This window comes from Ranitomeya variabilis, chromosome 1 (assembly GCF_051348905.1).
Source record: "Ranitomeya variabilis isolate aRanVar5 chromosome 1, aRanVar5.hap1, whole genome shotgun sequence".
Lineage (NCBI taxonomy): Eukaryota > Metazoa > Chordata > Amphibia > Anura > Dendrobatidae > Ranitomeya > Ranitomeya variabilis.
The window spans coordinates 1,160,465,081-1,160,492,104 of NC_135232.1; the positions used below are offsets into that span (position 1 = coordinate 1,160,465,081).

Below are 27,024 nucleotides of genomic sequence, written 5' to 3' on the forward strand. Positions count from 1 at the left end.
CACACACTGCATGCTACATACTATAATGTTACACACACACTGCATGCTACATATACTAATGTTACACACATTGCATGCTACATACAATAATGTTACATACACACACTGCATGCTACATACACTAATGCTACACACACTGCATGCTACATACACTAATGTTACACACACACTGCATGCTACATACACTAATGTTACATACACACTGCATGCTACATATACTAATGTTATACACAATGCATGCTACATATACTAATGTTACACACACTGCATGCTACATACACTAATGTTACACACACTGCATGCTACATACACTAATGTTACACACACACTGTATGCTACATATACTAATGTTACACACACACTGCATGCTACATATACTAATGTTACACACACACTGCATGCTACATACACTAATGTTACACACACACTGCATGCTACATATACTAATGTTACACACACACTGCATGCTACATATACTAATGTTACACACACACTGCATGCTACATATACTAATGTTACACACACTGCATGCTACATACACTAATGCTACACACACTGCATGCTACATATACTAATGTTACACACACTGCATGCTACATACACTAATGTTACACACACTGCATGCTACATACACTAATGTTACACACACTGCATGCTACATACACTAATGCTACACATACTGCATGCTACATACACTAATGCCACACACACTGCATGCTACATACACTAATGTTACACACACTGTATGCTACATATACTAATGTTACACACACACTGTATGCTACATACACTAATGTTACACACACTGCATGCTACATATACTAATGCTACACACACTGCATGCTACATATACTAATGTTACACACACTGCATGCTACATATACTAATGTTACACACACTGCATGCTACATATACTAATGCTACACACACTGCATGCTACATACACTAATGCCACACACACTGCATGCTACATACACTAATGTTACACACACTGCATGCTACATATACTAATGCTACACACACTGCATGCTACATACACTAATGCTACACACACTGCATGCTACATATACTAATGTTACACACACACTGCATGCTACATATACTAATGTTACACACACTGCATGCTACATACACTAATGTTACACACACTGCATGCTACATATACTAATGTTACACACACTGCATGCTACATATACTGTTACACACACTGCATGCTACATACACTAATGCTACACACACTGCATGCTACATACACTAATGTTACACACACTGCATGCTACATATACTAATGTTACACACACTGCATGCTACATATACTAATGTTATACACACACTGCATGCTACATACACTAATGTTACACACACTGCATGCTACATACACTAATGTTACACACACTGCATGCTACATACACTAATGTTACACACACTGCATGCTACATACACTAATGTTACACACACTGCATGCTACATATACTAATGTTACACACACTGCATGCTACATATACTAATGTTATACACACACTGCATGCTACATACACTAATGCTACACACACTGCATGCTACATACACTAATGTTACACACACTCTATACTACATACACTAATGTTACACACACTGCATGCTACATATACTAATGTTACACACACTGCATGCTACATATACTAATGTTACACACACTGCATGCTACATACACTAATGCTACACACACTGCATGCTACATACACTAATGTTACACACACTGCATGCTACATATACTAATGTTACACACACTGCATGCTACATATACTAATGTTACACACACACTGCATGCTACATACACTAATGTTACACACACTGCATGCTACATACACTAATGTTACACACACACTGCATGCTACATATACTAATGTTACACACACTGCATGCTACATACACTAATGTTACACACACACTGCATGCTACATACACTAATGTTACACACACTGCATGCTACATATACTAATGTTACACACACTGCATGCTACATATACTAATGTTACACACACTGCATGCTACATATACTAATATTACACACACTGCATGCTACATATACTAATGTTACATACACACTGCATGCTACATATACTAATGTTACACACACTGCATGCTACATATACTAATGTTACATACACACTGCATGCTACATATACTAATATTACACACACTGCATGCTACATATACTAATGTTACATACACACTGCATGCTACATATACTAATGTTACACACACTGCATGCTACATATACTAATGTTACATACACACTGCATGCTACATATACTAATGTTACACACACTCTATACTACATACACACGTTACACACACACTCTATACTACATACACACGTTACACACACACTCTATACTACATACACATGTTACACACACACTATATACTATACACGTTACACACACACTCTATACTACATACACGTTACACACACACTCTATATTTCATACACATGTTACACACACACTCTATACTACATACACGTTACACACACACGCTATACTACATACACACGTTACACACACACTCTATACTACATACACATGTTACACACACACTCTATACTACATACACGTTACACACACTCTATACTACATACACATGTTACACACACACTCTATACTATACACGTTACACACACACTATATACTATACACGTTACACACACACCCTATACTACATACACATGTTACACACACACTCTATACTACATACACTAATGTTACACACACTCTATACTACATACACATGTTACACACACACTCTATACTACATACACATGTTACACACACACTCTATACTACATACACGTTACACACACTCTATACTACATACACATGTTACACACACACTCTATACTATACACGTTACACACACACTATATACTATACACGTTACACACACACCCTATACTACATACACATGTTACACACACACTCTATACTACATACACTAATGTTACACACACTCTATACTACATACACATGTTACACACACACTCTATACTACATACACATGTTACACACACACTCTATACTACATACACATGTTACACACACACTCTATACTATACACGTTACACACACACTCTATACTACATACACATGTTACACACACACTCTATACTATACACGTTACACACACACCTTATACTACATACACATGTTACACACACTCTATACTACATACACACGTTACACACACACTCTACTACATACACATGTTACACACACTCTATACTACATTCACATGTTACACACACACACACACACACACTATACTACATACACTAATGTTACACACACTCTATACTACATTCACATGTTACACACACACACACTATACTACATACACTAATGTTACACACACTCTATACTACATACACATTACATACTACATACTACATACATACTACTACTACACTACATACACACTACATACATACACACTCTATACTACATACACATGTTACACACACACTCTATACTATACACGTTACACACACACCCTATACTACATACACATGTTACACACACTCTATACTACATACACACGTTACACACACACTCTATACTACATACACATGTTACACACACTATATACTATACACGTTACACACACACTATACTACATACACATGTTACACACACACTCTATACTACATACACACGTTACACACACACTCTATACTACATACACATGTTACACACACTATATACTATACACATGTTACACACACACTATACTACATACACATGTTACACACACACTCTATACTACATACACACGTTACACACACACTCTATACTACATACACATGTTACACACACACTATACTACATACAGGCTACACACACTCTATACTACATACACATGTTACACACACACTCTATACTATACACGTTACACACACACTCTATACTACATACACTAATGTTACACACACTCTATACTACATACATGTTACACACACACTATATACTATACACGTTACACACACACTCTATACTACATACACGTTACACACACACCCTATACTACATACACATGTTACACACACACTCTATACTACATACACATGTTACACACACACTCTATACTACATACACACGTTACACACACTCTATACTACATACACATGTTACACACACACTCTATACAACGTACACATGTTACACACACTCTATACTACATACATGTTACACACACACTCTATACTACATACACACGTTACACACACTCTATACTACATACACATGTTACACACACACTATATACTACATACACATGTTACACACACACTCTATACAACATACACATGTTACACACACACTCTATACTACATACATGTTACACACACACTCTATACTACATACACACGTTACACACACACTCTATACAACATACACATGTTACACACACACTGTATACTGCATACAGGCTACACACACTATACTACATACACATGTTACACACACACTCTATACAACATACACACGTTACACACACACTCTATACTACATACACACGTTACACACACACTCTATACTACATACACACGTTACACACACACTGTATACTGCATACAGGCTACACACACTCTATACTACATACACGTTACACACACACTCTATACAACATACACGTTACACACACACTCTATACTACATGCACACGTTAAACACACACTCTATACAACATACACATGTTACATACACACTCTATACTACATACACATGTTACACACACACTCTATACTACATACACATGTTACACACACACTGTATACTGCATACAGGCTACACACACTCTATACTACATACACACGTTACACACACACTCTATACAACATACACACGTTACACACACACTCTATACAACATATACACGTTACACACACACTCTATACTACATACACACGTTACACACACACTCTATACTACATACACGTTACACACACACTCTATACAACATACACACGTTAAACACACACTCTATACAACATACACATGTTACATACACACTCTACTACATACACATGTTACACACACACACTATACTACATACAGGCTACACACACACTATATACTACATACACACGCTACACACACTCTATACTACATGCACACGTTAAACACACACTCTATACTACATACACATGTTACACACACACTATATATTACATACACATGTTACACACACACTCTATACTACATACACATGTTACACACACACTATACTACATACAGGCTACACACACACTCTATACTACATACACACGTTACACACACTCTATACTACATGCACACGTTAAACACACACTCTATACAACATACACATGTTACACACACACTATACTACATACACATGTTACACACACACTCTATACTACATACACATGTTACACACACACTGTATACTGCATACAGGCTACATACACTCTATACTACATACACATGTTACACACACACTATACTACATACACATGTTACACACACTCTATACTACATGCACACGTTAAACACACACTCTATACAACATACACATGTTACACACACACTATACTACATACAGGCTACACACACACTCTATACAACATACACATGTTACACACACACTATACTACATACACACGCTTTATACTACACACTTTATACTACACACACGTTACACAGAGACAATCAGAGGACATAAAACACTTTCTCCACCTCTTCATGTCCTTTACACTCCCGCAAGGTGAAGGTCCTTTGGTCATGTGATCATGATATCACCAAGTCTCCATCGACTTTTCTAACCTTGGAAACTCTGCTGCTAATGAAGGACTGTCATTATCAGTGCAGTTTCTGGCTTGGAAAGGATGGGGGACATTGTGGGAATTCATGGTGTGACTGTAACAAGCCCTCAGCTGGGTCACGTCAGGAGGTCCGAGGCCTGTGCAGCGATTGTGGCTCTGACCATCTCTACACTGCTCATCTACACTGTGTTTTGCTCATATTTTTTTGATTATTCAATAAAGCTATCCTTTATTTTATTTGTATCTTGGAAGCTGGATGTTTTTTTGCTTCGCTCTGTCCTCACCTCTATAAATCCCACCATAGTCGCTGACTGTGGGGTCACTCCATGGAGGAGAGGTGAAGCCGTCAGGGGTCATGTTGGCACACAGTAGCGGGTTGTCATTCCCAAAGGGCGGAGAACCTGGAATGCAGAAAGTACCATGAATGTAAAGTATCAGAGCATCGGACAGCAGTATACAGGGGTACATAATGTATATACTATACACAAAGGTCATGTATGTACATAATGATGTCACTCTCTATATACCGTATGTGTAATATCAGGACAGCAGTTTACAGTGTGCAGGGGTTTGTACTCACTCAGCGGCTTTTGAGGTCGGCACAGGAGGCGGTTTTCATACAATAGTCCAGGCAAGTTTATTTAACTTGATAAACCGCTCCGGGAGGCAAAACAAAACAGAGCCTGGTCAGGCACAAAGTGAAACCAAACTGAAAACAGGTCCACCTGCTCAGGTCAGTGCCATTACCAACACACACCGAAGGTTAACACGAACTGCAAGCAAATAGTCCATATAGTACTGCAGATCCGCCCGCTCAGGTCAGTGCCTTTACCAACACACACTGAAGGTTAACACGAACTGCAAGCAAATAGTCCATACAGTACTGCAGATCCGCCCGCTCAGGTCAGTGCCTTTAACAACACACACTGGAGGTCTCCACAACTCCAGCCACAGACTCTGAATTAGAGACTCGACCTCCATTTTATCTGCCAAACCACACCCCTGAGGTTGGGATATGTGAGCGATTATTCCCACCCATCTCTTATGACTGCTCGTAAAACCCAGCCCTGAAATGGCCAAATAACTCTCTCAGCACTATATGTGCTGGAGCATGCTTCCGAGCTCACATCACCGCAGCTAACAACCGCAATGACACATATCTTCCCTCAAGGACTCATCCGGCAGCCATGTTACATACCATCCCCCTTTGCCCAAAGTCGGGGGGCTTGGCACCTTCTGCCACCAGACAGTCGATCCTAGACAGAGCATCAACATTGCCATGCAGTTTCCCTGGCCTATGCTCCACATGGAAGTTAAAATCCTGAAGTGCCAGGAACCACCTGGTCATGCGGGCATTCTTCCCTTTCTTGTCCCTCATTCACTTCAGTGGGGCATGATCTGACACTAGTCTGCACCTCCTGCCTAAGAGATAGTACCTCAGAGAGCCCAACGCCGACGTGATGGCTAAATATTCCTTCTCCACTATGGAATAGTTTTTCTCGCAGGATGACAACTTCCGGCTATTGTACATTATGGGGTGCTCTTCCCCGTTTACCTCTTGCGATAAGACAGCGCCCAGCCCGACATCTGACGCATCTGTCTGGACCACAAACTCCTTGGAAAAATCGGGTGCTACCAGCATTGGCTGTTTGCACAGGGCCAGTTTCAGTTCCTAGAAGGCCGTCTCAGCTTCTGGAAACCACTTAGCCATAGCTGACTTTATCCCTTTAAGGAAGTCTGTCAGAGAGGCAGTTACCATTGCGAAGTTTCGGATAAACCGGCGGTAATAACCCACAATGCCCAGGAATGCCCTGACCTTCTTCTTTGACAGGGGTTGTGGCCAGCCCTTGATAGCCTCAACTTTATTTATCTGGGGCTTTATTTCGCCGCTGCATGCAACATAACCCCAGTATCTCGCTTCCTTTATCCCCAAGGAACACTTTTTCAGGCTTATGGAAAACCCAGCCTTCCGTAGAGCATGAAATATCACCTGAACCTTGCTCAGATGGCTTCTCCAATCCTAGCTGAAGATCACAATGTCGTCCAGGTAGGCCGCCACGTACCTCTTGTGGGGAGCAAGGATTCGATCCATGGCTCTCTGGAATGTAGCTGGAGCACCGTGTAACCCAAACAGCATCTTTGTGTATTGGAAGCATCCATCTGGCGTGGAAAAGGCAGTCTTCTCTTCGGGGTCTTCGGACATGGGGATTTGCCAATACCCTCTTGTGAGGTCAACGGTAGTAATGTACCTAGCTGGCCCTAGCCTCTCAATTAATTCATCGACACAGGGCATAAGGTATGCATAGCACTTAGAAACTTAGTTCAGCTTTCTATAGTCATTGCAAAACCGCCATTCTCCACCTGGTTTCGGCATTAAGACTATTGGGCTGGACCAGCCATTCTTGGATTCCTTGATGACTCCCAGGCTAAGCATCCGCTTCACCTCCTTTGAGATCACCTCTCGGCATGCTTCGGGAATCCGGTAGGGCTTCAAGTTGACCTGGACATGAGACTCTGTCAGGATGACATGCTCTATGACCTTCGTTCAACCTGGAAGTTCAGAGAAGAGGTCCTTGGTCCGCTATAGCAACTCCTGGCACTGTTGCTTTTGGGCCCGTGACAGCGTCTCTGCCACTTTAACCTTCTTCACGCCCGCTTCAGGTTTAATCACCAAACACGGAGCTTCTATGGGCTCCCTATCTCACCATGGCTTAATCAGGTTTACGTGGTACACCTGGTAGGGCTTCCCCTTCCCTGGTTGGTGGATCTTGTAGTTGATATCATCAACTTTCTCTATCACATAATAGGGACCCTGCCACTTGGCCATGAATTTGGTATCCACCATGGGCACCAGCACCAATACTCGATCCCACGGGTTGAACTGTCTCACCCTGGCTGACCTATTATACACCCTGGATTGGGCTTCCTGGGCCTTGAGGAAGTGCACCTTCACAATGGGCATCACGTTGGCGATCCTCTTGCATCTGAGTGACATGTTCTACCACGCTTCTATGAGGGGTGGTTTCAGCTTCACAGGATTACTTCGCCAGATCCAGGAGACCTCAAGGGTGCCTTCCATAGAGCAGTTCACATGGGGAGAAGTAGGTGGAAGTTTGAGAATAACAAATCTGCAGGTGGTCGGGCATCTAGGAAATAGCGACCACAATATTGTACAGTTTCACCTGTCTTTCACTAGGGGGACTTGTCAGGGAGTCACAAAAACACTGAACTTTAGGAAGGCAAAGTTTGACCAGCTTAGAGATGCCCTTAATCTGGTAGACTGGGACAATATCCTCAGAAATAAGAATACAGATAATAAATGGAAAATGTTTAAGAACATCCTAAATAGGCACTGTAAGCGGTTTATACCTTGTGGGAATAAAAGGACTAGAAATAGGAAAAACCCAATGTGGCTAAACAAAGAAGTAAGACAGGCAATTAACAGTAAAAAGAAAGCATTGTCACTACTAAAGCAGGATGACACCGGTGAAGCTCTAAAAAACTATAGGGAGAAAAATACTTTATCTAAAAAACTAATTAAAGCTGCCAAAAAGGAAACAGAGAAGCACATTGCTAAGGAGAGTAAAACTAATCCCAAACTGTTCTTCAACTATATCAATAGTAAGCGAATAAAAACTGAAAATGTAGGCCCCTTAAAAAATAGTGAGGAAAGAATGGTTGTAGATGACGAGGAAAAGGCTAACATATTAAACACCTTCTTCTCCACGGTATTCACGGTGGAAAATGAAATGCTAGGTGAAATCCCAAGAAACAATGAAAACCCGATATTAAGGGTCACCAATCTAACCCAAGAAGAGGTGCGAAACCGGCTAAATAAGATTAAAATAGATAAATCTCCGGGTCCGGATGGCATACACCCACGAGTACTAAGAGAACTAAGTAATGTAATAGATAAACCATTATTTCTTATTTTTAGGGACTCTATAGCGACGGGGTCTGTTCCGCAGGACTGGCACATAGCAAATGTGGTGCCAATATTCAAAAAGGGCTCTAAAAGTGACCCTGGAAATTATAGGCCAGTAAGTCTAACCTCTACTGTTGGTAAAATATGTGAAGGGTTTCTGAAGGATGTTATTCTGGATTATCTCAATGAGAATAACTGTGTAACTCCATATCAGCATGGGTTTATGAGAAATCGCTCCTGTCAAACCAATCTAATCAGTTTTTATGAAGAGGTAAGCTATAGGCTGGACCACGGTGAGTCATTGGACGTGGTATATCTCGATTTTTCCAAAGCGTTTGATACCGTGCCGCACAAGAGGTTGTTACACAAAATGAGAATGCTTGGTCTGGGGGAAAATGTGTGTAAATGGGTTAGTAACTGGCTTAGTGATAGAAAGCAGAGGGTGGTTATAAATGGTATAGTCTCTAACTGGGTCGCTGTGACCAGTGGGGTACCGCAGGGGTCGGTATTGGGAGCTCTTCTCTTCAACATATTCATTAATGATGTGGTAGAAGGTTTACACAGTAAAATATTGATATTTGCAGATGATACAAAACTATGTAAAGCAGTTAATACAAGAGAAGATAGTATTCTGCTACAGATGGATCTGGATAAGTTGGAAACTTGGGCTGAAAGGTGGCAGATGAGGTTTAACAATGATAAATGTAAGGTTATACACATGGGAAGAAGGAATCAATATCACCATTACACACTGAACGGGAAACCACTGGGTAAATCTGACAGGGAGAAGGACTTGGGGATCCTAGTTAATGATAAACTTACCTGGAGCAGCCAGTGCCAGGCAGCAGCTGCCAAGGCAAACAGGATCATGGGGTGCATTAAAAGAGGTCTGGATACACATGATGAGAGCATTATACTGCCTCTGTACAAATCCCTAGTTAGACCGCACATGGAGTACTGTGTCCAGTTTTGGGCACCGCTGCTCAGGAAGGATATAATGGAACTAGAGAGAGTACAAAGGAGGGCAACAAAATTAATAAAGGGGATGGGAGAACTACAATACCCAGATAGATTAGCGAAATTAGGATTATTTAGTCTAGAAAAAAGACGACTGAGGGGCGATCTAATAACCATGTATAAGTATATAAGGGGACAATACAAATATCTCGCTGAGGATCTGTTTATACCAAGGAAGGTGACGGGCACAAGGGGGCATTCTTTGCGTCTGGAGGAGAGAAGGTTTTTCCACCAACATAGAAGAGGATTCTTTACTGTTAGGGCAGTGAGAATCTGGAATTGCTTGCCTGAGGAGGTGGTGATGGCGAACTCAGTCGAGGGGTTCAAGAGAGGCCTGGATGTCTTCCTGGAGCAGAACAATATTGTATCATACAATTATTAGGTTCTGTAGAAGGACGTAGATCTGGGGATTTATTATGATGGAATATAGGCTGAACTGGATGGACAAATGGCTTTTTTCGGCCTTACTAACTATGTTACTATGTTACTAATGGAGAACAGCAGGTAAGGAAGCAGACAGTCAGAGTCTCGGCCGTCCTTCTCCACTGCTATTTTTTTTAGCATCGCCTTCAAGGTTTTGTTAAACCTCTCCACCAGTCCATCAGTCTGGGGATGGTACACTGAGGTTCTTAGCTGGGAAATTTGCAGGGTCTTGCACAGCTCCCTCATGACCTTTGACATGAAGGGGGTCCCTTCGTCCGTTAGTATCTCCTTCTGCAGCCCGGTTAGGGAGAAGATATGGATCAGCTTCTTAGAGATACACTTGGCAGAGACATTTCTTAAAGGAACCGCCTCTGGGTACTAGGTAACATAATCCAGGACAATCAATATATGTTGATGTCCTCTTGCAGATTTTACCAGGAGTCCCACCAGGTCCATCGCTATTCGCTCGAATGGCACCTTGATGATGGGCAAAGGTACCAGAAGACTGTGGAAGTGGGCGACTGGGGAGGTCAGATGGCACGATGGGAAGGAACAACAATAGTTCACAATTTCTTAATAACATTCAGGCCAGTAGAATCTCTGCAGAATGCACTCCTGGGTCTTATCTGCCCCCAGGTGACCACCCAACTCATGGGCATGAGCCATGTCTTACACTCTGCGTCTATAGGGCCCTGGTACCAATAACTGCTCTATCACCTCACATTTTGGCTTGGTTACCCTATAAAGCAGATCTCCAATCACAGCAAAATGAGGGAACCGATTGTAGGCCCCTAACTCCTGAGGCACTCCATTTAACACAGTTACATTGTCAAATGCCCTTTAAGAGTTGGGTCCCTGAGTTGGGCGGTTCAAAAGTTTCCCCCGGACACCTCTAGCTCAGGGACGTTGGCCTCAGTGGATACTGAATCATCCTCATCACCAAAAAGCACAGAAAACAGAAACCTGTCATCTGCCCCCTTGCTTCCTCAAGGACCTCTCGACAGCCTGGTACCTCCCCACCTGGCTCACTAGGTCATCAGCATTACGGGGATCTCCCTGGGCAACCCAGCACTGCAGCGGCCTCGGCAGGGAGTGTATTAACCTGTCCATGACAACCTTCTCCACCATCTGTGCTGCGGAGGAGGATTCAGGCTGCAACCATTTTTGGACCAGGTGTAGGAGATCGAACATTTGGGACCGAGGAGGTTTGTCACTGCGATAAGCCCACTGGTGCACCCGTTGCACTCTGACAGTCAGAGTCACTCCTAAGCGTGCCAAGATCTCCGCCTTTAACTTGGCGTATTCTTTTCTGTCCTGCAGCATCAAGTCATAATACGCCATCTGCGGTTCACCAGTTAAATATGGCGCCACAACCTCCGCCCACTGCTCTGGAGGCAATTTCTCCTGCTCCGTCACCCTTTCAAACACTGCCAGGAACTCCTCGACGTCATCACCCGGGGTCATCTTTTGCAATGCTCTTTTTACCGTCTTCCTCACGTGAGAGTCATCACCTGGATTTGGGATTGGGACGGTTACCCTGCCACGGATCACCTCGGCTAGGAGTTCCATGTGCTGCCGCTCCTGCTGTTGCTGCTGGAGATTAGCCTGCATGAGTTGCTTTACCAGTTCCTCCATGTTTGTTGTGATTCGGTTCGTGGGCTCCCCCGGTGGTCTCTTGTGGTACTGGTGTCCTGCAAGCTTTGCCTTCTCAGTTCACCTGTTCCTATCAGGATGTGGGAGTATCCTATTTAACCTTGCTCCTCAGTCATTCTAATGCTGGCCATCAATGTATCCAGAGTGATTCTGTTGCATGTTCCTGCTCCCAGTTTTCTGCTCAGCTAAGTTGGACACTTTAGTCCTTAAGTCTATTTTTGTATGTTTTGTCCAGTTTGCACTTATGTGAATCTCTGCAGCTGGAGGCTCTTGTTGGGCTGAAATTACCACTCCAGTGGCATGAGTTGTCACATGAGTTAAGGTAATTTCAGGATGGTGTTTTGAAGGGTTTTGCAGCTGACCGCGAAGTCCTCTGTTGTATCTTTCTGCTATTTAGTTAGCGGGCCTCTCTGTGCTAAATCTGCTTTCATACTACGTGTGTCTTTTCATCTGCTCTCACCGTTATTATATGTGGGGGGCTGCTATCTCCTGTGGGGACATTCTCTGGAGGCAAGCCAGGACTGTGTTTTCTTCTACCAGGAGTAGTTAGTTCTCCGGCTGGCGCGCGGCATCTAGAGACAACGCAAGAATGCCCCCTGGCTACTTCTAGTGTGGTGTGTAGGTTTAGCATCGCGGTCAGCTCTAGTTTCCATCACCCGAGAGCTTGTCCGTTTATTCTATGCTTCTGATGTTTCCTTGCCATTGGAAACCATAACAGTATGGCCAGCCCAAATGTTTAATCTATAGGCTGAAGCAGGAGAGAAAAGGAACTGTGTGAAATTTTTTTTTTTTTTTTTTCCTTCCTCTGAAGTTGCACTCCAGCTCTAATTGCAGTCTCCTGTTTTCCTCTCCTCTTAACCCCTGAATGGCTCAGACTTTATCTGTTGAAATATGGATCCCCAGAGTCTGGCTACCAATTTGAATAATCTTGCCTCTAAAGTTCAGAATATACAAGATTTTTTGTTACATGCTCCTCGGTCTGAACCTAAAATTCCTATACCGGAGTTTTTTTCTGGAGATCGATCTTGTTTTCTAAATTTTAAATACAATTGTAAATTGTTTCTTTCGCTGAGATCTCATTCTGCTGGAGATCCTGCCCAGCAAGTAAAAATTGTTATTTCTTTACTGCGGGGTGACCCCCAAAATTGGGCATTTTCATTGGCACCAGGGGATCCTGCGTTGCTCAATGTGGATGCGTTTTTTCTGGCTTTGGGGTTGCTTTATGAGGAACCAAATTTGGAGATTCAGGCTGAGAAAGCCCTAATAGCCCTCTCTCAGGGGCAAGATGAAGCCGAAATATATTGCCAAAAATTTCGAAAATGGTCTGTGCTTACTCAGTGGAATGAGTGCGCTCTGGCGGCAATTTTCAGAGAAGGTCTCTCTGATGCTGTAAAAGACGTCATGGTGGGGTTTCCTGCGCCTACTGGTCTGAATGAGTCCATGACAATGGCAATTCAGATTGATCGGCGTTTACGGGAACGCAAACCTGTGCACCAGTTGGCGGTGTCTTCTGAAGAGGCACCACAGAGTATGCAATGTGATAGCTTTCTGTCCAGAAGCGAACGACAGATTTATAGGCGCAAAAATCATTTGTGCTTCTATTGTGGAAATTCTACTCATGTTATATCAGCATGCTCTAAACGAACAAAGAAAGTTGATAAATCCTCTGCTATTGGCACTTTGCAGTCCAAGTTTATTTTGTCTGTAACTCTAATTTGTTCGTTATCTTCTATTGTTGCGGATGCGTATGTGGATTCTGGCGCCGCTTTGAGTCTTATGGATTGGTCCTTTGCCAGGCGCTGTGGGTTTGATCTAGAGCCTCTGGAAGTTCCTATACCTTTAAAGGGTATTGATTCTACACCATTGGCTAGTAATAAACCACAATACTGGACACAAGTGACTATGCGTATGACTCCAGACCATCAAGAGGTGATTCGCTTCCTTGTACTGTATAATCTACATGATGTGTTGGTGCTGGGATTGCCATGGTTGCAAACTCATAACCCAGTCCTTGACTGGAAAACAATCTCTGTACTAAGCTGGGGATGTCAGGGAAATCATGGGGACACATCTTTGGTCTCCATTGCTTCATCTATTCCCTCTGAAATTCCTGAGTTTTTGTCTGATTATCGTGAGGTTTTTGAGGAATCTACTCTTAATTCTCTTCCTCCTCACAGAGATTGCGATTGCGCCATAGATTTGATCCCTGGCAGTAAATTTCCTAAGGGTCGTCTATTCAATCTGTCTGTACCTGAACATGCTGCCATGCGAGAGTATATTAGGGAGTCCTTGGAAAAGGGACATATTCGTCCTTCTTCGTCTCCTCTTGGAGCGGGGTTCTTTTTCGTAGCTAAAAGCGATGGTTCTTTGAGACCTTGTATTGATTATAGACTCTTGAATAAGATCACAGTCAAGTATCAGTATCCTTTGCCATTGCTGACAGATTTATTTGCTCGCATTGAGGGGGCGAAGTGGTTCTCTAAGATTGATCTTCGCGGTGCGTATAATTTGGTGCGAATTAAGCAGGGGGATGAGTGGAAAACCGCATTTAATACGCCCGAGGGCCATTTTGAGTATTTGGTGATGCCTTTTGGTCTGTCAAATGCCCCTTCGGTCTTTCAGTCTTTTATGCACAATATTTTCCGTGAATATCTGGATAAATTTATGATTGTGTATTTGGACGATATCTTGATTTTTTCGGATGACTGGGAATCTCATGTTCAACAAGTTAGGAGGGTTTTTCAGGTTTTGCGGACCAATTCTCTGTTTGTTAAGGGTTCAAAGTGTGTTTTTGGGGTTCAGAAGATTTCTTTTTTGGGGTACATTTTTTCCCCCTCTTCTATTGAGATGGATCCTGTGAAGGTTCGGGCTATTTGTGACTGGACGCAACCGACTTCTCTTAAGGGCCTTCAGAAATTTTTGGGCTTTGCTAACTTTTATCGTCGATTCATAACTGTTTTTTCTAGCGTTGTCAGGCCTTTGACTGATTTGACTAAAAAGGGTGCTGATGTTGCAGATTGGTCTCCTGCTGCTGTGGAGGCCTTTCGGGAGCTTAAGCGCCGTTTTTCTTCTGCTCCGGTGTTGTGCCAGCCTGATGTTTCTCTTCCTTTTCAGGTGGAAGTTGATGCTTCCGAGATCGGAGCGGGGGCGGTTTTGTCGCAGAAAAGTTCAGATTGTTCAGTGATGAGACCTTGTGCGTTCTTTTCTCGAAAATTTTCGCCCGCCGAGCGAAATTATGACGTCGGTAATCGGGAGCTTTTGGCGATGAAGTGGGCATTCGAGGAGTGGCGTCATTGGCTTGAGGGTGCTAAACATCAGGTGGTGGTCTTGACTGATCACAAAAATTTGATTTATCTTGAGTCGGCCAGACGTCTGAATCCTAGACAGGCGCGCTGGTCGTTGTTTTTCTCCCGGTTTAATTTTGTGGTTTCGTATCTGCCAGGTACTAAGAATGTGAAGGCGGATGCCCTTTCTAGGAGTTTTGAACCTGATTCCCCTGGTGATTCTAAACCTACGGGTATACTTAAGGATGGGGTGATATTGTCTGCTGTCTTCCCAGACCTGCGACGTGCTTTACAAGAGTTTCAGGCGGATCGGCCTGATCGTTGTCCGCCTGGTAGATTGTTTTTGCCGGAGGAGTGGACCAATAGAGTCATCTCGGAGGTTCATTCTTCTGCGTTGGCAGGTCATCCGGGAATTTTTGGTACCAGAGATTTGGTGGCTAGGTACTTCTGGTGGCCTTCCCTGTCTCGGGACGTGCGTACTTTTGTGCAGTCTTGCGATGTTTGTGCTCGGGCCAAGCCTTGTTGTTCTCGGGCTAGTGGGTTGTTGTTGCCCTTGCCTGTTCCTAAGAGGCCTTGGACACACATCTCTATGGATTTTATTTCTGATCTCCCTGTTTCTCAGAAGATGTCCGTCATTTGGGTGGTGTGTGACCGCTTTTCTAAGATGGTTCATTTGGTGCCCTTGCCCAAGCTGCCTTCCTCATCTGAGTTGGTGCCCCTGTTTTTTCAGAATGTGGTTCGGCTGCATGGTATTCCGGAGAATATCGTTTCCGACAGGGGATCCCAGTTTGTGTCCAGATTTTGGCGGGCGTTTTGTGCCAGGATGGGCATTGACAAATGGCCAGACGGAACGTACTAATCAGACCTTGGAGACTTATTTGAGGTGTTTCGTGTCTGCTGATCAGGATGACTGGGTCTCCTTTTTGCCGTTGGCTGAGTTTGCCCTTAATAATCGGGCCAGTTCTGCCACTTTGGTCTCCCCTTTCTTTTGCAATTCAGGGTTCCATCCTCGTTTTTCATCTGGTCAGGTGGAGTCTTCGGATTGTCCTGGAGTGGATACCATGGTGGATAGGTTGCATCGTCGTTGGGGACTTGGTGTGGTTGTCCTCCCGTTTTGTCCCTATGAGGGTCTCTTCTCCTAAGTTTAAGCCTCGGTTCATCGGTCCTTATAAGATTTTGGAAATTCTTAACCCTGTGTCTTTTCGTTTGGACCTCCCAGCATCCTTTGCTATCCATAATGTCTTCCATCGGTCATTATTGCGGAGGTATGAGGTACCACTTGTGCCTTCTGTTGAGCCTCCTGCTCCTGTGCTGGTTGAGGGTGAATTGGAGTACGTGGTGGAGAAAATCTTGGACTCCCGTGTTTCCAGACGGAGACTTCAATATCTGGTGAAATGGAAGGGCTACGGTCAAGAGGATAATTCTTGGGTTACAGCTTCTGATGTTCATGCTTCTGATTTGGTCCGTGCCTTTCATAGGGCTCATCCAGATCGCCCTGGTGGTTCTTGTGAGGGTTCGGTGCCCCCTCCTTAAGGGGGGGGTACTGTTGTGATTCGGTTCGTGGGCTCCCCCGGTGGTCTCTTGTGGTACTGGTGTCCTGCAAGCTTTGCCTTCTCAGTTCACCTGTTCCTATCAGGATGTGGGAGTATCCTATTTAACCTTGCTCCTCAGTCATTCTAATGCTGGCCATCAATGTATCCAGAGTGATTCTGTTGCATGTTCCTGCTCCCAGTTTTCTGCTCAGCTAAGTTGGACACTTTAGTCCTTAAGTCTATTTTTGTATGTTTTGTCCAGTTTGCACTTATGTGAATCTCTGCAGCTGGAGGCTCTTGTTGGGCTGAAATTACCACTCCAGTGGCATGAGTTGTCACATGAGTTAAGGTAATTTCAGGATGGTGTTTTGAAGGGTTTTGCAGCTGACCGCGAAGTCCTCTGTTGTATCTTTCTGCTATTTAGTTAGCGGGCCTCTCTGTGCTAAATCTGCTTTCATACTACGTGTGTCTTTTCATCTGCTCTCACCGTTATTATATGTGGGGGGCTGCTATCTCCTGTGGGGACATTCTCTGGAGGCAAGCCAGGACTGTGTTTTCTTCTACCAGGGGTAGTTAGTTCTCCGGCTGGCGCGCGGCATCTAGAGACAACGCAGGAATGCCCCCTGGCTACCTCTAGTGTGGTGTGTAGGTTTAGCATCGCGGTCAGCTCTAGTTTCCATCACCCGAGAGCTTGTCCGTTTATTCTATGCTTCTGATGTTTCCTTGCCATTGGAAACCATAACAATTCCCCACGCCTGCTGGTCTGAATGAATCAATGTCCTTGGCCATACAGATCGATCGGCGCTTACGTGAGCGCAAAACTGTGCACCATTTGGCGGTATCCTCTGAGCAGAGGCCTGAGCCTATGCAATGTGATAGGACTTTGACCAGAGCTGAACGGCAAGAACACAGACTTCAGAATGGGCTGTGTTTTTACTGTGGTGACTCCACTCATGCTATCTCTGATTGTCCTAAGCGCACTAAGCGGTTCGCTAGGTCTGTCACCATTGGTACGGTACAGCCTAAATTTCTTTTGTCCGTTACTCTGATTTGCTCTTTGTCATCCTATTCTGTTATGGCATTTGTGGATTCAGGCGCTGCCCTGAATTTGATGGACTTAGAGTTTGCCAGGCGCTGTGGTTTTTTCTTGGAGCCCTTGCAGCATCCTATTCCTTTGAGGGGAATTGATGCTACGCCTTTGGCCAAGAATAAGCCTCAGTACTGGACCCAGTTGACCATGTGCATGGCTCCTGCGCATCAGGAGGATATTCGCTTTTTGGTGTTGCATAATCTGCATGATGTGGTCGTGTTGGGTTTGCCATGGCTGCAGGTCCATAATCCAGTATTGGATTGGAAATCAATGTCGGTGTCCAGTTGGGGTTGTCAAGGGGTACATGGGGATGTTTCATTGTTGTCAATTTCTTCCTCCACTCCTTCTGAAGTCCCTGAGTTTTTGTCGGATTACCGGGATGTATTTGATGAGCCCAAGTCTAGTACCCTACCTCCTCATAGGGATTGTGATTGTGCTATTAACTTGATTCCTGGTAGCAAGTTCCCTAAGGGACGACTTTTCAATTTGTCTGTGCCAGAACACGCCGCTATGCGGAGTTATATAAAGGAGTCCTTGGAGAAAGGGCATATTCGCCCGTCGTCGTCACCATTGGGAGCTGGGTTCTTTTTTGTGGCCAAGAAGGATGGTTCTCTGAGACCTTGTATAGATTACCGCCTTCTTAATAAAATCACGGTCAAATTTCAGTACCCTTTGCCTCTACTGTCTGATTTATTTGCTCGGATTAAGGGGGCTAGTTGGTTCACCAAGATAGACCTTCGAGGGGCGTATAATCTCGTGCGTATTAAACAGGGCGATGAATGGAAAACAGCATTTAATACGCCCGAGGGCCATTTTGAGTACCTGGTGATGCCATTCGGCCTTTCTAATGCTCCCTCTGTGTTTCAGTCCTTTATGCATGACATCTTCCGAAAGTATCTGGATAGATTCATGATCGTATATTTGGATGATATTTTGGTCTTTTCGGATGATTGAGAGTCCCATGTGAAGCAGGTCAGAATGGTGTTCCAGGTCCTTCGTGCTAATTCCTTGTTTGTGAAGGGATCTAAGTATCTCTTTGGAGTTCAGAAGGTTTCCTTTTTGGGTTTCATTTTTTCCCCTTCTACTATCGAGATGGATCCTGTTAAAGTCCAAGCTATTTATGATTGGACTCGGCCTACATCTGTGAAGAGCCTTCAGAAATTTCTGTGCTTTGCCAATTTTTACCGTCGCTTCATCGCTAATTTTTCTAGTGTTGTTAAACCGTTGACTGATTTGACCAAGAAGGGTGCTGATGTGGTGAATTGGTCCTCTGCGGCCGTTGAGGCTTTACAGGAGTTGAAACGTCGTTTCTCTTCGGCTCCTGTGTTGTCAGCCAGATGTTTCGCTCCCATTTCAGGTCGAGGTTGATGCTTCTGAAATTGGAGCAGGGGCTGTTTTGTCTCAGAGAAGTTCTGATTGCTCTGTAATGAAGCCATGCGCTTTCTTTTCAAGAAAGTTTTCGCCTGCTGAGCGTAATTATGATGTTGGCAATCGGGAGTTGTTGGCTATGAAGTGGGCATTCGAGGAGTGGCGACATTGGCTTGAAGGAGCCAAGCATCGCGTGGTGGTCTTGACTGATCACAAGAATCTGACTTACCTCGAGTCTGCCAAGCGGTTGAATCCTAGACAGGCTCGTTGGACGCTGTTTTTCTCCCGTTTCAATTTTGTGGTTTCGTACCTTCCGCGTTCTAAGAATGTGAAGGCTGATGCCCTTTCAAGGAGTTTTGTGCCTGATTCTCCTGGGGTTCCTGAGCCAGCTGGTATTCTCAGAGAGGGGGTAGTTCTGTCTGCCATCTCCCCTGATTTGCGGCGGGTGCTGCAGGAGTTCCAGGCTGATAGACCTGACCGTTGTCCAGCGGAGAAACTGTTTGTCCCTGATAGATGGACTAATAAAGTTATCTCTGAGGTTCATTGTTCGGTGTTGGCTGGTCATCCTGGGATTTTTGGTAACAGAGATTTGGTGGCTAGGTCCTTTTGGTGGCCTTCTTTGTCGCGGGATGTGCGTTCTTTTGTGCAGTCTTGTGGGACTTGTGCTCGGGCTAAGCCCTGCTGTTCTCGTGCCAGTGGGTTACTTTTGCCCTTGCCGGTCCCGAAAAGGCCCTGGACGCATGTTTCCATGGATTTTATTTCAGATCTTCCTGTTTCTCAAAGGATGTCGGTCATCTGGGTGGTTTGTGATCGCTTCTCTAAAATGGTCCATTTGGTACCCTTGCCTAAATTGCCTTCTTCCTCTGATTTGGTTGCATTATTTTTCCAACATGTGGTTCGTTTGCATGGCATTCCGGAGAACATCAAGTCTGACAGAGGTTCCCAGTTTGTTTCAAGGTTTTGGCGTTCCTTTTGTGCTAAGATGGGCATTGATTTGTCTTTTTCTTCGGCTTTCCATCCTCAGACAAATGGCCAAACTGAACGAACCAATCAGACTTTGGAAACCTATCTGAGATGCTTTGTTTCTGCGGATCAGGATGATTGGGTGACCTTCTTGCCATTGGCTGAGTTCGCCCTTAATAATCGGGCCAGTTCGGCTACTTTGGTTTCGCCTTTTTTTTGTAATTCTGGTTTTCATCCTCGTTTTTCTTCAGGGCAGGTTGAGCCTTCGGACTGTCCTGGTGTGGATTCTGTGGTGGACAGGTTGCCGCAAATTTGGACTCATGTGGTGGACAATTTGACCTTGTCCCAAGAGAAGGCTCAACGTTTCGCTAACCGCCGTCGCCGTGTTGGTCCCCGACTTCGTGTTGGGGATTTGGTTTGGTTATCATCTCGTTATGTTCCTATGAAGGTTTCTTCTCCTAAGTTTAAGCCTCGTTTCATTGGTCCTTATAAGATTTCTGAAATTCTTAATCCTGTATCATTTCGTTTGGCCCTTCCAGCTTCTTTTGCCATCCATAATGTGTTCCATATGTCATTGCTGAAGAGATATGTGGCGCCTATGGTTCCCTCCGTTGATCCTCCTGCTCCGGTGTTGGTCGAGGGGGAGTTGGAGTATGTGGTGGAGAAGATTTTGGATTCTCGTATTTCGAGACGAAAACTTCAGTACTTGGTCAAATGGAAGGGCTATGGTCAGGAGGATAATTCCTGGGTTGTTGCCTCTGATGTCCATGCTGCCGATTTAGTTCGTGCCTTTCATTTGGCTCGTCCTGATCGGCCTGGGGGCTCTGGTGAGGGTTCGGTGACCCCTCCTCAAGGGGGGGGTACTGTTGTGAATTCCGTTCTCGAACTCCCTCCTGTGGTCATGAATGGTACTTCGGTGAGTTCTGTCCGTGGACTCCCTCTGGTGGCTGTGAGTGGAGCTGCTGGTTCTGAGATTCCTTCCCCACCTGCCCTCGTTTAGGGCTAGGCTGGATTCTCTATTTAACTCCACTCAGATCGTTACTCCATGCCAGCTGTCAATGTTCTAGTACTGGTTCAGATCTCTCCTGGATCTTTCTGAGGACCTGTCTACTCCAGCGAAGCTAAGTTCCTGCTTGTTCATTTGTTACATATGGTTTTTCTTGCTAAGTTCTAGTCCAGCTTGCGATCATGAAACTGCCTGGCTAGCTGGAAGCTCTGGGGGTGCAGAGTGGCACCACCGCACCGTGAGTCGGTGCGGGGGTATTTTTTGCACACTCTGCGTGGTTTTGTAGTTTTTTGTGTTGACCGCAAAGATCCCTTTTCTATCCTCAATCTGTTTAGTTAGACTGGCCTCCCTTTGCTAAAGCCTATTTCATCCTGTGTTTGTGATTTCCTCTTAACTCACAGTCAATACTTGTGGGGGGCTGCTTTTACCTTTGGGGAAATTTCTCTGAGGCAAGTGAGGCTTTGTTTCCTTTCTTTAGGGGTAGTTAGCTCTTAGGCTGTGAAGAGGCGTCTAGGCAGTGTCAGGCACGCTCCACGGCTATTTCTAGTTGTGTTGATAGGAGTAGGGTTTGCGGTCAGCAGAGTTCCCATTTCCCCAGAGCTCGTCCTGATTCCGTGTTTAACTATCAGGTCATTCCTGGTGCACCTAACCACCAGGTCCATAACAGGGATCACTCACAATGTGTGGGGGCTTCTCATCCATGGAGGGGGTCACTCACAATGTGCGGGGGCTTCTCATCCATGGAGGGGTCACTAACAATGTGCGGGGGCTTCTCATCCATGGAGGGGTCACTCACAATGTGCGGGGGCTTCTCATCCATGGAGGGGTCACTCACAATGTGCGGGGGCTTCTAATCCATGGAGGGGATCACTCACAATGTGCGGGGGCTTCTCATCCATGGAGGGGATCACTCACAATGTGTGGGGGCTTCTCATCCATGGAGAGGATCACTCACAATGTGTGGGGGCTTCTCATCCATGGAGGGGATCACTCACAATGTGTGGGGGCTTCTCATCCATGGAGAGGGACACTCACAATGTGTGGGGGCTTCTCATCCATGGAGGGGATCACTCACAATGTGCGGGGGCTTCTCATCCATGGAGGGGGACACTCAGAATGTGTGGAGGCTTCTCATCCATGGAGGGGGTCACTCACAATGTGTGGGGGCTTCTCATCCATGGAGAGGGTCACTCACAATGTGTGGGGTGCTTCTCATCCATGGAGGGGGTCACTCACAATGTGTGGGGGCTTCTCATCCATGGAGGGGATCACTCACAATGTGCGGGGGCTTCTCATCCATGGAGGGGTCACTCACAATGTGTGGGGGCTTCTCATCCATGGAGGGGGTCACTCACAATGTGTGGAGGCTTCTCATCCATGGAGGGGGTCACTCACAATGTGCGGGGGCTTCTCATCCATGGAAAGGATCACTCACAATATGTGGGGGCTTCTCATCCATGGAGGGGGTCACTCACAATGTGTGGGGGCTTCTCATCCATGGAGAGGGTCACTCACAATGTGTGGAGGCTTCTCATCCATGGAGGGGTCACTCACAATGTGCGGGGGCTTCTCATCCATGGAGGGGGTCACTCACAATGTGCGGGGGCTTCTCATCCATGGAGGGGGTCACTCACAATGTGTGGGGGCTTCTCATCCATGGCGGGTCACTCACAATGTGCGGGGGCTTCTCATCCATGGAGGGGGTCACTCACATTGTGTGGGGGCTTCTCATCCATGGAGGGGATCACTCACAATGTGTGGAGGCTTCTCATCCATGGAGGGGTCACTCACAATGTGTGGGGGCTTCTCATCCATGGAGGGGGTCACTCACAATGTGCGGGGGCTTCTCATCCATGGAGGGGATCACTCACAATGTGTGGGGGCTTCTCATCCATGGAGGGAATCACTCACAATGTGTGGGGGCTTCTCATCCATGGAGGGGATCACTCACAATGTGTGGGGGCTTCTCATCCATGGAGGGGATCACTCACAATGTGTGGGGGCTTCTCATCCATGGAGGGGGTCACTCACAATGTGTGGGGGCTTCTCATCCATGGAGAGGATCACTCACAATGTGTGGGGGCTTCTCATCCATGGAGGGGATCACTCACAATGTGTGGGGGCTTCTCATCCATGGAGGGGGTCACTCACAATGTGTGGAGGCTTCTCATCCATGGAGAGGGACACTCACAATGTGTGGGGGCTTCTCATCCATGGAGGGGATCACTCACAATGTGCGGGGGCTTCTCATCCATGGAGGGGGACACTCAGAATGTGTGGAGGCTTCTCATCCATGGAGGGGGTCACTCACAATGTGTGGGGGCTTCTCATCCATGGAGAGGGTCACTCACAATGTGTGGGGGGCTTCTCATCCATGGAGGGGTCACTCACAATGTGTGGAGGCTTCTCATCCATGGGGGGATCACTCACAATGTGTGGGGGCTTCTCATCCATGGAGGGGATCACTCACAATGTGCGGGGGCTTCTCATCCATGGAGGGGTCACTCACAATGTGTGGGGGCTTCTCATCCATGGAGGGGGTCACTCACAATGTGTGGAGGCTTCTCATCCATGGAGGGGGTCACTCAAAATGTGCGGGGGCTTCTCATCCATGGAAAGGATCACTCACAATATGTGGGGGCTTCTCATCCATGGAGGGGGTCACTCACAATGTGTGGGGGCTTCTCATCCATGGAGGGGATCACTCACAATGTGCGGGGGCTTCTCCTCCATGGAGGGGATCACTCACAATGTGCGGGGGCTTCTCATCCATGGAGGGGTCACTCACAATGTGCGGGGGCTTCTCATCCATGGAGGGGGTCACTCACAATGTGCGGGGGCTTCTCATCCATGGAGGGGGTCACTCACAATGTGTGGGGGCTTCTCATCCATGGGGGGTCACTCACAATGTGCGGGGGCTTCTCATCCATGGAGGGGGTCACTCACATTGTGTGGGGGCTTCTCATCCATGGAGGGGATCACTCACAATGTGTGGAGGCTTCTCATCCATGGAGGGGTCACTCACAATGTGTGGGGGCTTCTCATCCATGGAGGGGGTCACTCACAATGTGCGGGGGCTTCTCATCCATGGAGGGGATCACTCACAATGTGTGGGGGCTTCTCATCCATGGAGGGGATCACTCACAATGTGTGGGGGCTTCTCATCCATGGAGGGGATCACTCACAATGTGCGGGGGCTTCTCATCCATGGAGGGGGTCACTCACAATGTGTGGGGGCTTCTCATCCATGGAGGGGATCACTCACAATGTGTGGGGGCTTCTCATCCATGGAGGGGGTCACTCACAATGTGCGGAGGCTTCTCATCCATGGAGGGGATCACTCACAATGTGTGGGGGCTTCTCATCCATGGAGGGGGTCACTCACAATGTGTGGGGGCTTCTCATCCATGGAGGGGGTCACTCACAATGTGTGGGGGCTTCTCATCCATGGAGGGGGTTACTCACAATGTGTGGGGGCTTCTAATCCATGGAGGGGGTCACTCACAATGTGTGGGGGCTTCTCATCCATGGGGGGGTCACTCACAATGTGCGGGGGCTTCTCATCCATGGAGGGGATCACTCACAATGTATGGGGGCTTCTCATCTTCTCATCCATGTAGGGGATCACTCACAATGTGCGGGGGCTTCTCATCCATGGAGGGGATCACTCACAATGTGAGGAGGCTTCTCATCCATGGAGGGGATCACTCACAATGTGTGGGGGTTTCTCATCCATGGAGGGGATCACTCACAATGTGTGGGGGCTTCTCATCCATGGAGGGATCACTCACAATGTGTGGGGGCTTTTCTTCCATAGAGGGGGTCACTCACAATGTGTGGGGGCTTTTCTTCCATAGAGGGGATCACTCACAATGTGTGGGGGCTTCTCATCCATGGAGGGGATCACACACAATGTGCGGGGGCTTCTCATCCATGGAGGGGGTCACTCACAATGTGTGGGGGCTTCTCATCCATGGAGGGGATCACTCACAATGTGTGGGGGCTTCTCATCCATGGAGGGGGTCACTCACAATGTGCGGGAGCTTCTCATCCATGGAGGGGGTCACTCACAATGTGTGGGGGCTTCTCATCCATGGAGGGGATCACTCACAATGTGTGGGGGCTTCTCATCCATGGAGGGGGTCACTCACAATGTGCGGGAGCTTCTCATCTATGGAGGGGGTCACTCACAATGTGTGGGGCTTCTCATCCATGGAGGGGGTCACTCACAATGTGCGGGGGCTTCTAATCCATGGAGGGGATCACTCACAATGTGTGGAGGCTTCTCATCCATGGAGGGGATCACTCACAATATGCGGGGGCTTCTCATCCATGGAGGGGATCACTCACAATGTGTGGAGGCTTCTCATCCATGGAGGGGTCACTCACAATGTGTGGGGGCTTCTCATCCATGGAGGGGTCACTCACAATGTGTGGGGGCTTCTCATCCATGGGGGGATCACTCACAATGTGCGGGGGCTTCTCATCCATGGAGGGGGTCACTCACAATGTGTGGGGGCTTCTCATCCATGGAGGGGGTCACTCACAATGTGCGGGGGCTTCTCATCCATGGAGGGGATCACTCACAATGTGTGGAGGCTTCTCATCCATGGAGGGGATCACTCACAATATGCGGGGGCTTCTCATCCATGGAGGGGATCACTCACAATGTGTGGAGGCTTCTCATCCATGGAGGGGATCACTCACAATGTGCGGGGGCTTCTCATCCATGGAGGGGAGGGGGTCACTTACAATTATACCTAAGAACTTGGCCATGAAAAGACTGGAATCTAATGTCACTGCTGTAAATGAAATGGTGCAACGAGTTGGCATCTTACCTGGGCTGCAGCGCTCTCGCCCTTGGATTGGGGGGTATTGCATGGGATGGGGCTCGTTTCCAAATGAGAACCAGTGAGGAGGCGCGGGGAGAAGAGGAGAACCTGAA

At 46.1% G+C, this 27,024-nt stretch overlaps 1 protein-coding gene across 2 annotated transcripts in view; it reads right to left on the reverse strand.

The window, feature by feature from the left end:
- The window catches only part of LOC143793233 (PC-esterase domain-containing protein 1A-like), a 136,144-nt gene that overhangs the window by 56,697 nt on the left and 52,423 nt on the right, over window positions 1–27,024 (reverse strand). For both annotated transcript variants that reach the window (XM_077280022.1, XM_077280029.1), the window contains exons 6-7: window positions 26,918–27,019; window positions 6,103–6,219 (exon numbers count right to left, since the gene is read on the reverse strand). In XM_077280022.1, coding sequence (XP_077136137.1) covers window positions 6,103–6,219; window positions 26,918–27,019 — 219 coding nt within the window. The remainder of the gene's footprint in view (window positions 1–6,102; window positions 6,220–26,917; window positions 27,020–27,024) is intronic.